The sequence below is a fragment of the Chiloscyllium punctatum genome, chromosome 1, assembly GCF_047496795.1.
Source record: "Chiloscyllium punctatum isolate Juve2018m chromosome 1, sChiPun1.3, whole genome shotgun sequence".
Classification (NCBI taxonomy): Eukaryota; Metazoa; Chordata; class Chondrichthyes; order Orectolobiformes; family Hemiscylliidae; genus Chiloscyllium; species Chiloscyllium punctatum.
Genome location: NC_092739.1, coordinates 180,509,760 through 180,522,551, shown reverse-complemented (window position 1 = coordinate 180,522,551; position 12,792 = coordinate 180,509,760). Strand labels below are relative to the sequence as shown.

Here is a 12,792-nt window from a genome sequence, read left to right as displayed (position 1 = left end):
AGGACGACACTAAGGGACATCTAGAATCCCTACAGTGTGGAAGCAGGCTATTTAGCCCAACAAGTCCACACCAACCCTCCAAAGAGTATCCCACCCAGACCCATTCCCCATCCCTATTACATTTCCCCCTGACTTCTAAACTACATATCCCTGAACACCATGGGCAATTTAGCATGGCCAATTCAGCTAACCTGCACATCAATGAAGTGTGGGAGGTAACCGAAACACCTGGAGGAAACCCACGCAGACACTGGGAGAATGTGCAAACGCCACACAGACAGTTGCCGGAGGCTGGAATCGAAGCCGGGTGTGAGGCAGCAGTGCTAACCACTAAGCCACCGTGCTGCCCTCATCTAGCATCCTTAGAACTGGTTTCTATCTTATGTCAGTGTTCAAGGCAATTTCTCCTAACATAGATTCCTTCTCATGCTCAACTGCAACTGGTCCTCCCTTGCTATTATTCTACCAGTGGAATTGGGGAGGAAACTACACGACACAGAATCAGCTGGTATAACCTAATGATATCTTTATGGGCTTGGGTGAGGGACAGGTCCCTCCTGATTGGGAACTTTGTGACTCATGGGGGGGGGGGGGGGGGGGGAGAAGGGGAAAACTCCTTTCTTATGATATTCCCTCTTCCATCATAAGGCCTTCTACAGATTCTGAATAAGTTTCTGCAGACTGGAAAGCAGCAATGGCAATGTCACTACTTAAATAGAGAGGAAGAGGAAAGCTACAGACCGGTTGGCCTGACATCAGTACCTGTAACAGGGAAAATTGCTACAATCTATTATAAAGGATGTGATAATTCAACATTAAGGCAAGTATCATCAAGGAAGAAAAGTATTATTTAAGTTGGATGGAATCAATGTGGATCTACAAAGGGAAACCATGTTTCACAAACCTTTGGGGAAATTGGGAGTATGACACTTAAAGCATAGATGAGGGAGAACCCCGTCCAACACTGCCCCCCTAGTATACCACAGATAAAATCCTACTCAATGTTTAATCTCTGAATAGATGATCTACTGATAATCAGATTGCTATTTTTGTGACCACATTGTGCACAGGTTGCCCACTGCAGGTAACATTACAAAGTGACCAAAATTCAAAATTACTTTACTGGCATTAGGGAAAACTGTTTCAAGGTTTTAAATAAAGACACTATAACATTGTCCACTTTTTAAAAAATACAGCATTTTAAAAAAGCGCTCTTCCCGTATGAAAAGCTCTATAGCGATCAGTTACCCTATGATTTGGTCATTGGTCTTCAGTCAACTAAAGTGCAAGGTTAGAGACTAGATTTATATCACTCAATGTTCCACCCACTTGAATAAATCACCTTGGGGCTTACCAGCTGTTTATGCATTTCCTTTTTCCGTCCTAGTAATACCATGGTAACCTGTCGGTGATTGATCTCTACTGGTGTGATGCTGTAAAACTCCACAAGTGCCACTGCAGCCTCTTTATATGCCATTTCCAGGAAAGCCTATTAAAAGAAAATTATCAAAGATCTTACACAAAAGACGTCAGTACTTAAAAACTTCTACCTCCTAGTGTATTTTTCTCTGTAGCTTTAAATCCAAGCTTAATGTCACTAAGTCTCTGCTTTGTAAAGTCCTGAAACCACAGAAACAGGCCATTGGAACAATGTCTCTGACAGTGTTGATACTCCACATCACATTTCTCCCAACCTATCAGTATGTCTTCTATTCCTTTTTCTCTAATGTTTAATGAAATGTTGGGTAACTGCACATAAAACAACCATCTTCTGTGGCAGCAAGTTCCACATTCTAACCATTCTTCAGATAAATAAGTTCCCCTTGAATTCCCTAGTGGATTTATCTGCAACATTTTGTATTTTAACACCTCCATCTCTCATCTTAACCACAAATGAAAAGATTTGCACTGTTGACTCTGCCATATATATTTGGATTGTATAAAATTTCATTTTAGAGACAACCACCAGGATACCTTTCAATGAATTCCCTTTTGGAGAGAAAAGTGCTCCAATCTATTTAATCTTTTCTATTAAGTATAATGTTTAAAGAATATTGCTTGACTCACCTCATCTTTCCTATGCTTCAAAAATGGTGTCCTAATTATAGACCCTTTAAAAGAAAAACATTTTCTCTTCTACCAACTCTTTTTACAACAGCATAACTCCTGCACACTACTCAAAAATCCACCACATGCCTTTGACAGACTTGCAGAGGTTCACTAACCTGTCTGCAATTTTTCCATGATGAGGGATATCAACTGCAAAAAGTCCTCAGTTATAATTCACACAAGTGTATCTTTAACCAGGGGAACCAGATAATGATAATGGGCACTGTTCTTGGCCAACAGATCAGTATCTTTGAATCCTGCTGCAAAAGGGCAATCACTGCCCAGATGACATAAGCTGGGTAATAAATAAGCTATCATTTTACTGCGGATCTTATGTTTATAACTTGTTAGGTGAGTGGGCTAAAATTTGGCAAATTAAGTTTAACTTGGAAAAGTGTGAAACTGTCCATTTTGGGTTGGAGGAATAGTAAGGCAAATTATCTAAAGTGGTAGAAGAATTCAAATTCAATAAATATCTGGAATTACAATGGATGAATATGCATATTGACAGGGAAACAAAAACCCATTTGTTGATTAATGTCCTTCAGGGAACGAAACTGCCACCCTTATATGATCTGGCCTGTGAGAGACTCCAGGTCCACAGCAATTTGGTTGACTTTTAATTGCCCTCTGAATAATGAGGGATGGGCAATAAATGTTGGCCGAGCCAGTGACACACATCCCGCAAATGAGAAAACTAAAATGGAGAATCTTACCATTTTTAAACAGCAATTTATTATCACTTGTGTTTTTACAAAATTGCAGTGAAAAGTACTCAAGTCGCCAGAGTCCAGCGCCTATATTAATCATATTTTAAGATTTAAGACGTTGTCCATCATTGTTCAATTCATGGCTCACAGGTTCCCAAGGTCAAGGATAAGACCTCCACCTCCACAGAAATTTGACATTGAAGCTGCCAAATCTCTGTCTAGACCACCATTTTGCCGAAGATACTGCCTCAAAGACACTCACTGTCGCTGAAGTTGCCGTTGAAGCAGACCACATGCTGTGCCATTGGAATCCCAGGCCAGAAACTGTAGAAGCTACCTCAAGGAATCCTGGGTTGAACCCACCTCATTGCCAAAGACACCATTGGTCCACGTCATTAGAATCCTGGGCTGGACCTACCATGCTGTTGAAGTTGCCAAAGCAGACCACCACTCCACAGGACCCACCAGGATGCAGCCGCAATGGCCACAAAGAACTCCTGAATTCCTACTTGCAGGTCCCTGTTCACCAGATTCTCTCTTACTTCTCTACACGTAATGAGTTGGGAGAACACTGGGCCATGGATCAGTGAGTGAGTTACTGAACCACAAGGCCAGAGTGCTTCAATGCAAAGGGATCTGGTGTCATTAGGCATGAATCACAGAAAACTAATATGCAGGGAAAAAGGAACCAGGTATTAATGAATACTCACCTCGTGTAGTGAATACGATTCTGGTCCCCTTAAGAAATATAGTTTCCTTATTGGCACTTCAGAGGAAGTTCTCTAGATTGTGTGTCTTATTAAGAGATAGAGCAGTTTAGGGCTATATGCTATGGTATTTAGAAGAATGAAAGGACATCTAATTGATGTATGCATATAAAATGTTAAAGGAGATTGATAAAATAGATGTAAAATGGATGTTTCCTCATGTGGGGCAATCTAGAATGAGGGGTCAAATTTTTAAGATAAGGGTAACAGATGTAAATCAGAGATGAGGAGAAATTACAGGGGAAGAAATACTGGAGGAATTAGTGCAACAATACCTCATTTTTGGTTCGTACTAGTTTAATGGCTGCAACTTTTCCAAATGGCTGTGTTAGTTTTGTGATGTCTTCCTCAGTATAACCATCATGTGGCAGGTCAGTGATGTGAACCACACGCCCACTCCTCTTCATTTCCTGCATCTTGAAAAGACAATTGTTAGATCTCCAATGAACCTCAAAGCAAGAGACAGCCAACAAATCCCACTTGCCCTAAAGCAAAAATAAACAGTAAACTATCTAATCTAATCTTCTCAACAAGATCAACTTTAAAATGCAGTTCCAGAGTATGTAAAACTAAAACTTTATGCATCTTCATCGTTATGACTTTACATCTGAGAGGAATAAATGCAACTCACCAGTTGTGCATTTGCGTCATGCTGAATAGGTTTTTCTACTTTGACAGCAGCTGCAGCACCTAGAAATAGGGAGATCCAACCCAATTAACAGTCACAAACAAACAAAACTTGATAGTTATGTATTTGGAAAGGCAAAGACTGATTAGGGATAGTCAACATGGCTTTGTGCGTTGGAAATTATGTCTCACAAACTCGACTGAGTTTTTTGAAGAGGTAACAAAGAAGATTGATGAGGGCAGAGCAGCAGATGTGATTTATATGGACTTCAGTAAGGCGTTCGACAAGGTTCCCCATGGGAGACTGATTAGCAAGGTTAGATCTCATGGAATAAAGGGAGAACTAGCCATTTGGATACAGAACTGGCTCAAAGGTAGAAGACAGAGGGTGGTGGTGGAGGGTTGTTTTTCAGACTGGAGGCCTGTGACCAGTGGAGTGCCACAAGGATCGGTGCTGGGTCCTCTACTTTTTGTCATTTACATAAATGATTTGGATGCGAGTACAGTTAGTAAGTTTGCAGATGACACCAAAATTGGAGGGGTAGTGGACAGCGAAGATGGTTACCTCAGATTACAACAGGATCTGGACCAGATGGGCCAATGGGCTGAGAAGTGGCAGATGGAGTTTAATTCAGATAAATGCGAGGTGCTGCATTTTGGGAAAGCAAATCTTAGCAGGACTTGTACACTTAATGGTAAGGTCCTAGAGTGTGTTGCTGAACAAAGAGATTTTGGAGTGCAGGTTCATAGATCCTTGAAAGTGGAGTTGCAGGTAGATAGGATAGTGAAGGTGGTGTTTGGTATGCTTTCCTTTATTGGTCAGAGTATTGAGTACAGGAGTTGGGAGGCCATGTTGCGGCTGTACAGGAGATTGGTTAGGCCACTGTTGGAATATTGCGTGCAATTCTGGTCTCCTTCCTATCGGAAATATGTTGTGAAACTTGAAAGGGTTCAGAAAAGATTTACAAGGATGTTGCCAGGGTTGGAGGATTTGAGCTATAGAGAGAGGCTAAACAGGCTGGGGCTGTTTTCTGTGGGGCGTCGGAGGCTGAGGGGTGACATTATAGAGGTTTACAAAATTATGAGGAGCATGGATAGGGTAATTAGGCAAAATCTTTTCCTTGGGGTGGGGGAATCCAGAACGAGAGGGCATAGGTTTAGGGTGAGAGGGGAAAGATATAAAAGAGACCTAAGGGGCAACTTTTTCACGCAGAGGGTGGTACGTGTATGGAATGAGCTGCTAGAGGAAGCGGTGGAGGCTGGTACAATTACAACATTTGAGACATTTAGATGGGTATATGAATAGGAAGGGTTTGGAGGGATATGGGCCGGGTGCTGGCAGATGAGACTAGATTGGGTTGGGATATCTGATTGGCATGGACGGGTTTGACTGAAGGGTCTGTTTCCATGTTGTACATCTCTATGACCCTATGAAAGGTTGCAGGGCGCGAAATGTTAACTTTGATTTCTCTTCACGGATGCTGCCAGACCTGCTGAGCTTTCCCATCAATTTCTGTTTTTGTTTCTGATTTCATTCATCCACAGTTCTTTCAGTTTTTTAACAAACGTAACACATTCATCTTAAACAATACTTTAATGAAATACTGAAATATTGTGAACACAACTAGTTCAACCATTTTCTTTGAAAGGCAACCTACTGTTCATATTCATTCCAACCTTGGAATGACAACTGCTCTGCATAAGACCATGAGAAAATACAGAGATTGTCAATGCAGCCCAGCCTTCCACCCATTGACTCCATTTCTACTTCTTCTGCCTCAGGAAAGCAGCCAACATAATCAAAGACGCCACCTACCCTAGTTATAATCTCCTCCACCCTCTTCTGTAAGGCAGACATATAAAAGTTTAAAAACACATACCAATACATTCAAGAACAGCTTCTTTCCTGGTGTTATCAGACTTATCAACAAACTTCTCATATAACTTCTTATTTTACACCTTCTCTGTAGCTGTAACACTATATCTTGCATTCTATTCTATTATCCTGAAGTAGTTACGCAAGGCGTGATTTGTCTGGCTAGCACACAAAACAATACTTTTCACTTATCTTGGTTTGTGTCAATAATGAAATCAAAATAAACCTAAAAATTACTCCAGACCCACATCAACCTAGTTGACACATTAACCACTCTTCAGGTGAATAAGTTATCCAGCAATATCAAACTGCAACCAGTAGTTCAAGAATAGGATTAACTAGTACCTTAACGGTAACTAGCGATGTACAACAAATATTAGTGGTGGATAAAATTATTAAATAATCTGTCTCATAACACATTAAGTGCTTCTATATTATATAGGTAGTCTCAAAGCACAGTTTTCTAACTAGAGAAACTGAAAAACAGTTGCACGTTGCTTTATTACAGGAAGTGATATCAGCTTACAGAATTTCACTTGATATCACTAATCTATAGGAGCAACCACAATATTGATTTTTGGGGTAGGTTACTTTACAGGTATATGAACACAGGGGACTCAAATCTCTATGGGACACTACGGGTCTGCCAAAACTCAGTTACTGCTGAGGAGCAGAAGACAACCCAGGAGTTGAGCAAGTTATTTGACAATAATGAAAAGCTAAGTGTGGACACAGTCAGCAGGTCATAAAAAGAGGTAATAATTTAAGTATGATAACCTTTGAGAAGTGAGGGAGAATAGAACCATAATGGATTTAATGCTTTTTTGGGAGGGAAGGGAAACAACGAATGAGGGGGTTTTGGACTGTTTAGAACTAGGAGAGGCTAAACGACAAAGATGTTACAGATCAAGTGGCAATGGTTATAGTGAAATGACAAATCATTTGTCCAGAACGAGTATGGATGGCATAACAGTGCCCCTCCGTTACTTCTGTCACCTCCAGTAGTTCACCATCAGTCGAGATTTCCCTCCCTTACAATGTAAACATTACATATGGACCATTCCTGGTCCAATAATCTGATCCGTTCCCTCACCCCAATGGCATATCGTATGCAACTGCAGAATGCTTAACACTGCCCCTTCACTTCCTCCCTCTTCCCTAAAATCTCAAACACGTATAATCAAAGACAGCACGGAAACAAAGCCTTTGCTCTAACTCGCTCATGAGGACCAGATATCCTAAATTAATCTAGTCTCATTTGACAGCATTTGGCCCATATCCTTCTGAACTCTTCCTATTCATTTACCCACTAGGATGCCTTTTAAATGTTGTAATTGTACTGGTCTCCACCACTTCCTCTGGCAGCTCATTCCATACACGTACCACCCTTTGTGTGAAAATGCTGCCCCTTAGGTCCCTTTTAATCTTCACTCCTTTCACCTTAAACCTATGCTCTCAAGTTCTGGACTCCCCTCATTTGGGAATAGACATTGGCTATTTACCCTATTCATGCCCTTCATGATTTTATAAACCTCTCTGAGGCCAGCCCTCGTCACTACAAGGAAAACAGCCCCAGTCTATTCAAACTCTTCCTATAGCTCAAACCCTCCAAACTCTGGCAACATCCTTGTAAATTTTTTCTGCACCCTATCAGGTTTCACAACATGCTTCTTACAGCTGGGAGACCAGAACTGAACGCAGTATTGTGAACGTGGCCAGATGTGGTGCCAACATCCTGTATTGTAGCAACAAGACTGCTGAACTCATGTACCTGTTATATTGACCAATAAAGGTATGTTTAGAACATAGAACATAGAAGAATACAGCGCAGTACAGGCCCTTCGGCCCTCGATGTTGCGCCGATCAAAGCCCACCTAACCTACACTAACCCACTATCCTCCATATACCTATCCAATGCCCGCTTAAATACCCATAAAGAGGGAGAGTCCACTACTGCTACTGGCAGGGCATTCCATGAACTTACGACTCGCTGAGTGAAGAACCTACCCCTAACATCGGTCCTATATCTACCCCCCCCTTAATTTAAAGCTATGCCCCCTTGTAATAGCTGACTCCATACGTGGAAAAAGGTTCTCACTGTCAACCCTATCTAACCCCCTAATCATCTTGTACACCTCTATCAAGTCACCCCTAAACCTTCTTTTCTCCAAAGAAAACAACCCCAAGTGCCTCAGCCTTTCCTCATAGGATCTTCCTACCATACCAGGCAACATCCTGGTAAACTTCCTCTGCACCAGTTCCAGTGCCTCCACATCCTTCCTATAGTATGGCAACCAAAACTGCACACAATATTCCAGATGCGGCCGCACCAGAGTCTTATACAACTGCAGCATGACCTCAGGACTCCGGAACTCAATTCCTCTACCAATAAAAGCCAGTACGCCATATGCCTTCTTCACTGCACTATTTACCTGGGTGGCAACTTTCAGAGATCTGTGTACATGGACACCAAGATCCCTCTGCTCTTCCACACTACCACGTAGTCTACCATTAGCCCAGTAATCCATCTTTTTATTACTCTTACCAAAGTGAATCACTTAGCTACATTGAACTCCAAAAGCCTTCCTCACTATCCTGTCTACCAGGACTCTACTTTCAAAGAACTATGAACCTGCACTCCAACTCTCTGTTCAGCAATACTCTGCAGGACCTGACCATTAAGTGTACAAGTTCTGCCCTGATTTGCCTTTCCAAAATGCAGAACCTTACAGTTATCTAAATTAAACTCCATCTGCCACTCCTCGGCCCACTGACCCATCCCAAGATCCCACAGAACTCTGAGGTAAACTTCTTTGCTGTCTGCTACACCATCTGTTTTGGTGTAATCTGCAAATTTACTAATCATATCTCCTATGGTCACATCCAAATCATTTATATAAATGACAAAAAGTAATGGAGCCATCATCGATCCTTGTGGCACAACGCTGGCCATAGGCCTCCTGTCTGGAAGGCAATCCTCCATCATCGCCCTCTGTCTCCTATCTTCGAGCCAGTTGTTTCCAAATGGTTAGTTCTTCCTGTATTCTATGGAATCTAACCTTGCTAACCAGTCCATCATGAGGAACCTCGTCAACGACCTTATTGAAGTCCATATAGAATATGCCCACCCCATCACATCTTCCTGGTAAAGCAGCATTTTACTTGTACCAGTTTCAATTTGGTCTACTATATTCATTGCTCACAACATAGTTCTTTATATTTGCGACAAAAAACAAGACTAGGTGGTGTCTCCTTTGTAGTCCACCTCCACTCTGTCCACAAGAATAACTCCACCTTTCCAGATGCTTGCCATTTCAATAATAATTTGCTGCCATATCCACAGGCTTAGCCATCTCTGAAGAAATGCCTTCTCATCTCAGTCCTAAATTGTCTACCTCATTTCCTTAGACTGTGACCCCTGGTCCTGGACTTCTATCATTGGGAATATCCTTCCTGCAAATAACCTGTCAACTCCAGTTAAACTTTTATAGGTTTCTGTGAGATCCATCTCTCATTCTTCTGAACTCTCGCGATTGTAATCCTAACTGATTCAATCTTCCCTTCTACCAAACAAACCAGAGCCAGGCAAACCTTCGCAGCACTCTCTCTACATAAAGAACATCCTTTCTGAGATAAAGAGACCAAAACTGCCAGATATGGTCCCACCAAGACACCCCTTCTCCTGTACTCAAAGACTTCTGCTATGATGGCCTCATTCAATATCTCGTTCAACAGCAGAACTGGACTCTTAAATTCAATAAGTTCAGGTTCCATCTTCCATGTAGATTTTGTATTTTTTAAATGATGACCAAAATCCTATGGCTACCCAAAAGCATTGCAGTGTGCAGCTGTTCAAGTAATTAGCTTACTACTACCTTCTCAAGGACAAATGGCCCAGACGGCAAATCCCTCATCTTGTAATTGAAAGAAGCCACATTCATAAAGAGGCAGAATCTGCAACTTTCTGATAAGTGCGTTAACCAAGATGAAATAAACCAAGAATCAAAGCAAACTTTTTTTTTTGCAAGTCAGCCACACCAGTGTAGAAGCCAATGCTATGCAGCCAGTCACATGTTAATACAAAACAGTTAGATTAATGGTACAATACCTGGAGCGATTTTATCCTCAGTACCAGGTTTCTTGGGGGGTTGCGGTCGCTTTTTAACCTTCTGATTTGCAGGCTTTTGATTTGTCAAATCATCAGCAGTCGGCTTCGGTTTGGAATTCTTTGCAGGTAATTCTTTCTGCAGTTTGCGCTTGGGACTAGGCTTGCGGGGACTGGGTCGGTGAGGACTCAAATGCTTTGGGCTTGGTTTGGATTTGTGTGGGCTCAAACGTCTAGGTCTGGACCTGTGAGGGCTAGACCGCTTTGGACTAGGTCTTGATCTGTGTGGGCTGGAGCGCCTGGGGCTGGTGCGCCTTGGACTGGATCTAGAACGATGTGGACTGGATCGTCTTGGGCTTGGTCTGCGAGGGCTGGTATGCCTAGGGCTACCCCTGCGTGGGCTTAAATGCCTGGGACTGGACCTGGGAGGGGTCATGCGACGGGGGCTTAGGCGTTTTGGACTCATCCGTGCTGAGCTGAAGGGTGCTGAAGACTGTTCTGCGACAGCAGCTTCTTTTTCTTTCTTCGCGGCATCATCTCTGAGCAAAACAGAAATGAAAAGTGAATCCAAACTGCAAACAGTTTAGCTGAAGATCCGTGTTAAAAGAAAATTCAAACACACTTTCAGTTGAAAACGTTTTTCAGAGTCTACAGCATATTTACCCACCTGGCTTGTAACAGAGATATTCAAATAGTCTCATTTCACTTCTCCATCCCAATATCAATTAAATTCAGATATTTATTCAATTCATTTTAAAATTCTACAGCTAAAGCTACTTTCACCGCCCTTTTAAGTAGTATACCACATCTCACTTCCTTAATCCAAAATCAACTTTATTATAGGAGCGAAGAATGGAGGAGCAACATGATATCATTATTTAGTCAAAACTAATCTTCATCTAGATAATTCTGCGTCCTGCTCAGTTTGTGTCCCTAACTTAAGTCAGTCTTCCATCACTGGCCTGCTTACAATTGGTGAACCATAGAGTAATTTGCAGAACATGTGATAAATTAATGCAGACAGGATGAGGAGGTACAGTGTGAGTGAAAACCAAGCAAGAATACACAGGAAGTGGGAAGTAATTGTACAAAGAACATACAAAATGGGAACGGGAGTATGCCATTTATCCCACTGAGCATGCTCAGTTTTTCAACAAAATAACGGCTGATTTGATTGCAGGCTAAATTCTACTACTGTACTGTTTGACAAGAATCTATCAAACCCAGCCTTTCAAACTTAAATGCAAGGTGCTACATTTTGGGAAAGCAAATCTTAGCAGGTAAGGTCCGAAGGTATGTTGCTGAGCAAAGAGACCTTGGAGTGCAGGTTCATAGCTCCTTGAAAGTGGAGTCACAGGTAGATAGGATAGTGAAGAAGGCGTTTGGTATGCTTTCCTTTATTGGTCAGAGTATTGAGTACAGGAGTTGGAAGGTCATGTTGTGGCTGTACAGGACATTGGTTAGGCTACTGTTGGAATATTGCGTGCAATTCTGGTCTCTTTCCTATCGGAAAGATGTTGTGAAACTTGAAAGGGTTCAGAAAAGATTTACAAGGATGTTGCCAGGGTTGGAGGATTTGAGCTCGAGGGAGAGGCTGAACAGGCCGGGGCTTTTTTCCCTGGAGCATTGGAGGCTGAGGGGTGACCTTACAGAGGTTTACAAACTTATGAGGGGCATGGATAGGGTAAATAGACAAAATCTTTTCCCTGGAGTTGGGGAGCTCAGACCTAGAGGGCATAGGTTTAGGGTGAGAGGGGAAAGATATAAAAGAGACCTAAGGGGGAACCTTTTCACGCAGAGGGTGGTACGTGTATGGAATGAGCTGCCAGAGGAAGCGGTGGAGGCTGGTACAATTGCAACATTTAAGAGGCAGTTGGATGGGTATATGAATGGGAAGGGTTTGGAAGGATATGGGCCAGGTGCTGGCAGGTGGGACTAGTTTGGGTTGGGATATCTGGTCGGCATGGACGGTTTGGACCGTCCATGCTGTACATCTCTATGACTCTAAAACTTTCAAGGATCCCATCTCCATTCTCTGGAAAAGCAAATCGCAAAGACTAATGAATCTTACTGAAATCTTCTCATCACTGTCAGACACTGATCCTTCATTTTTAAGCTATTTTTCAGCCAGATTTATCGCCTCTCCATCTTCAGTCCCCACTCCAGCAAGCCCCCTCAGAACATTGTAAAGGTTAATAAGATCACCTCACATCCTTCTAAACTCGAAAAAGTAAAAAGCCAAATTCAGACAACCTTTGCCCATAAAACAACTCTCTCATCCCAGGAATTATCTATGAATAGTTTCCAATCCAAATATAGTCTGATGCAAGAGTCCAAAACCGTACACAGTAACTACATCAGAGCCCTGTACAGCCACAGAGAAGCTTCTCTACTTTTATATGTCCTCTGCAATAAATGCCAACATTCCATTTGTCTCCATTACCTATTGTACTTTAATGCTAATTGTTTTGTAAATGATCCATAAATTCCCACTCTGCTTCCTAACAGTGACTCAAGTTAAGAGCTTCATAAGGTCTGATCACATTTTAAAGGATTACAAAATTTTAATTCAAAGGTATGCTCATTAACAAGTAATAA

General features: G+C 42.0%; 1 protein-coding gene across 4 annotated transcripts in view; it reads right to left on the bottom strand.

Moving 5' to 3' along the window:
* Nucleotides 1–12,792, bottom strand: part of znf638 (zinc finger protein 638) — a 221,808-nt gene that overhangs the window by 76,540 nt on the left and 132,476 nt on the right. For 3 of the 4 annotated variants that reach the window (XM_072578842.1, XM_072578861.1, XM_072578870.1), the window contains exons 5-8: nt 10,198–10,733; nt 4,218–4,276; nt 3,862–4,002; nt 1,355–1,489 (exon numbers count right to left, since the gene is read on the bottom strand). In XM_072578842.1, the coding sequence (XP_072434943.1) occupies nt 1,355–1,489; nt 3,862–4,002; nt 4,218–4,276; nt 10,198–10,733 (871 nt within the window). The remainder of the gene's footprint in view (nt 1–1,354; nt 1,490–3,861; nt 4,003–4,217; nt 4,277–10,197; nt 10,734–12,792) is intronic. The other variant, XM_072578851.1, reaches the window with a different exon arrangement.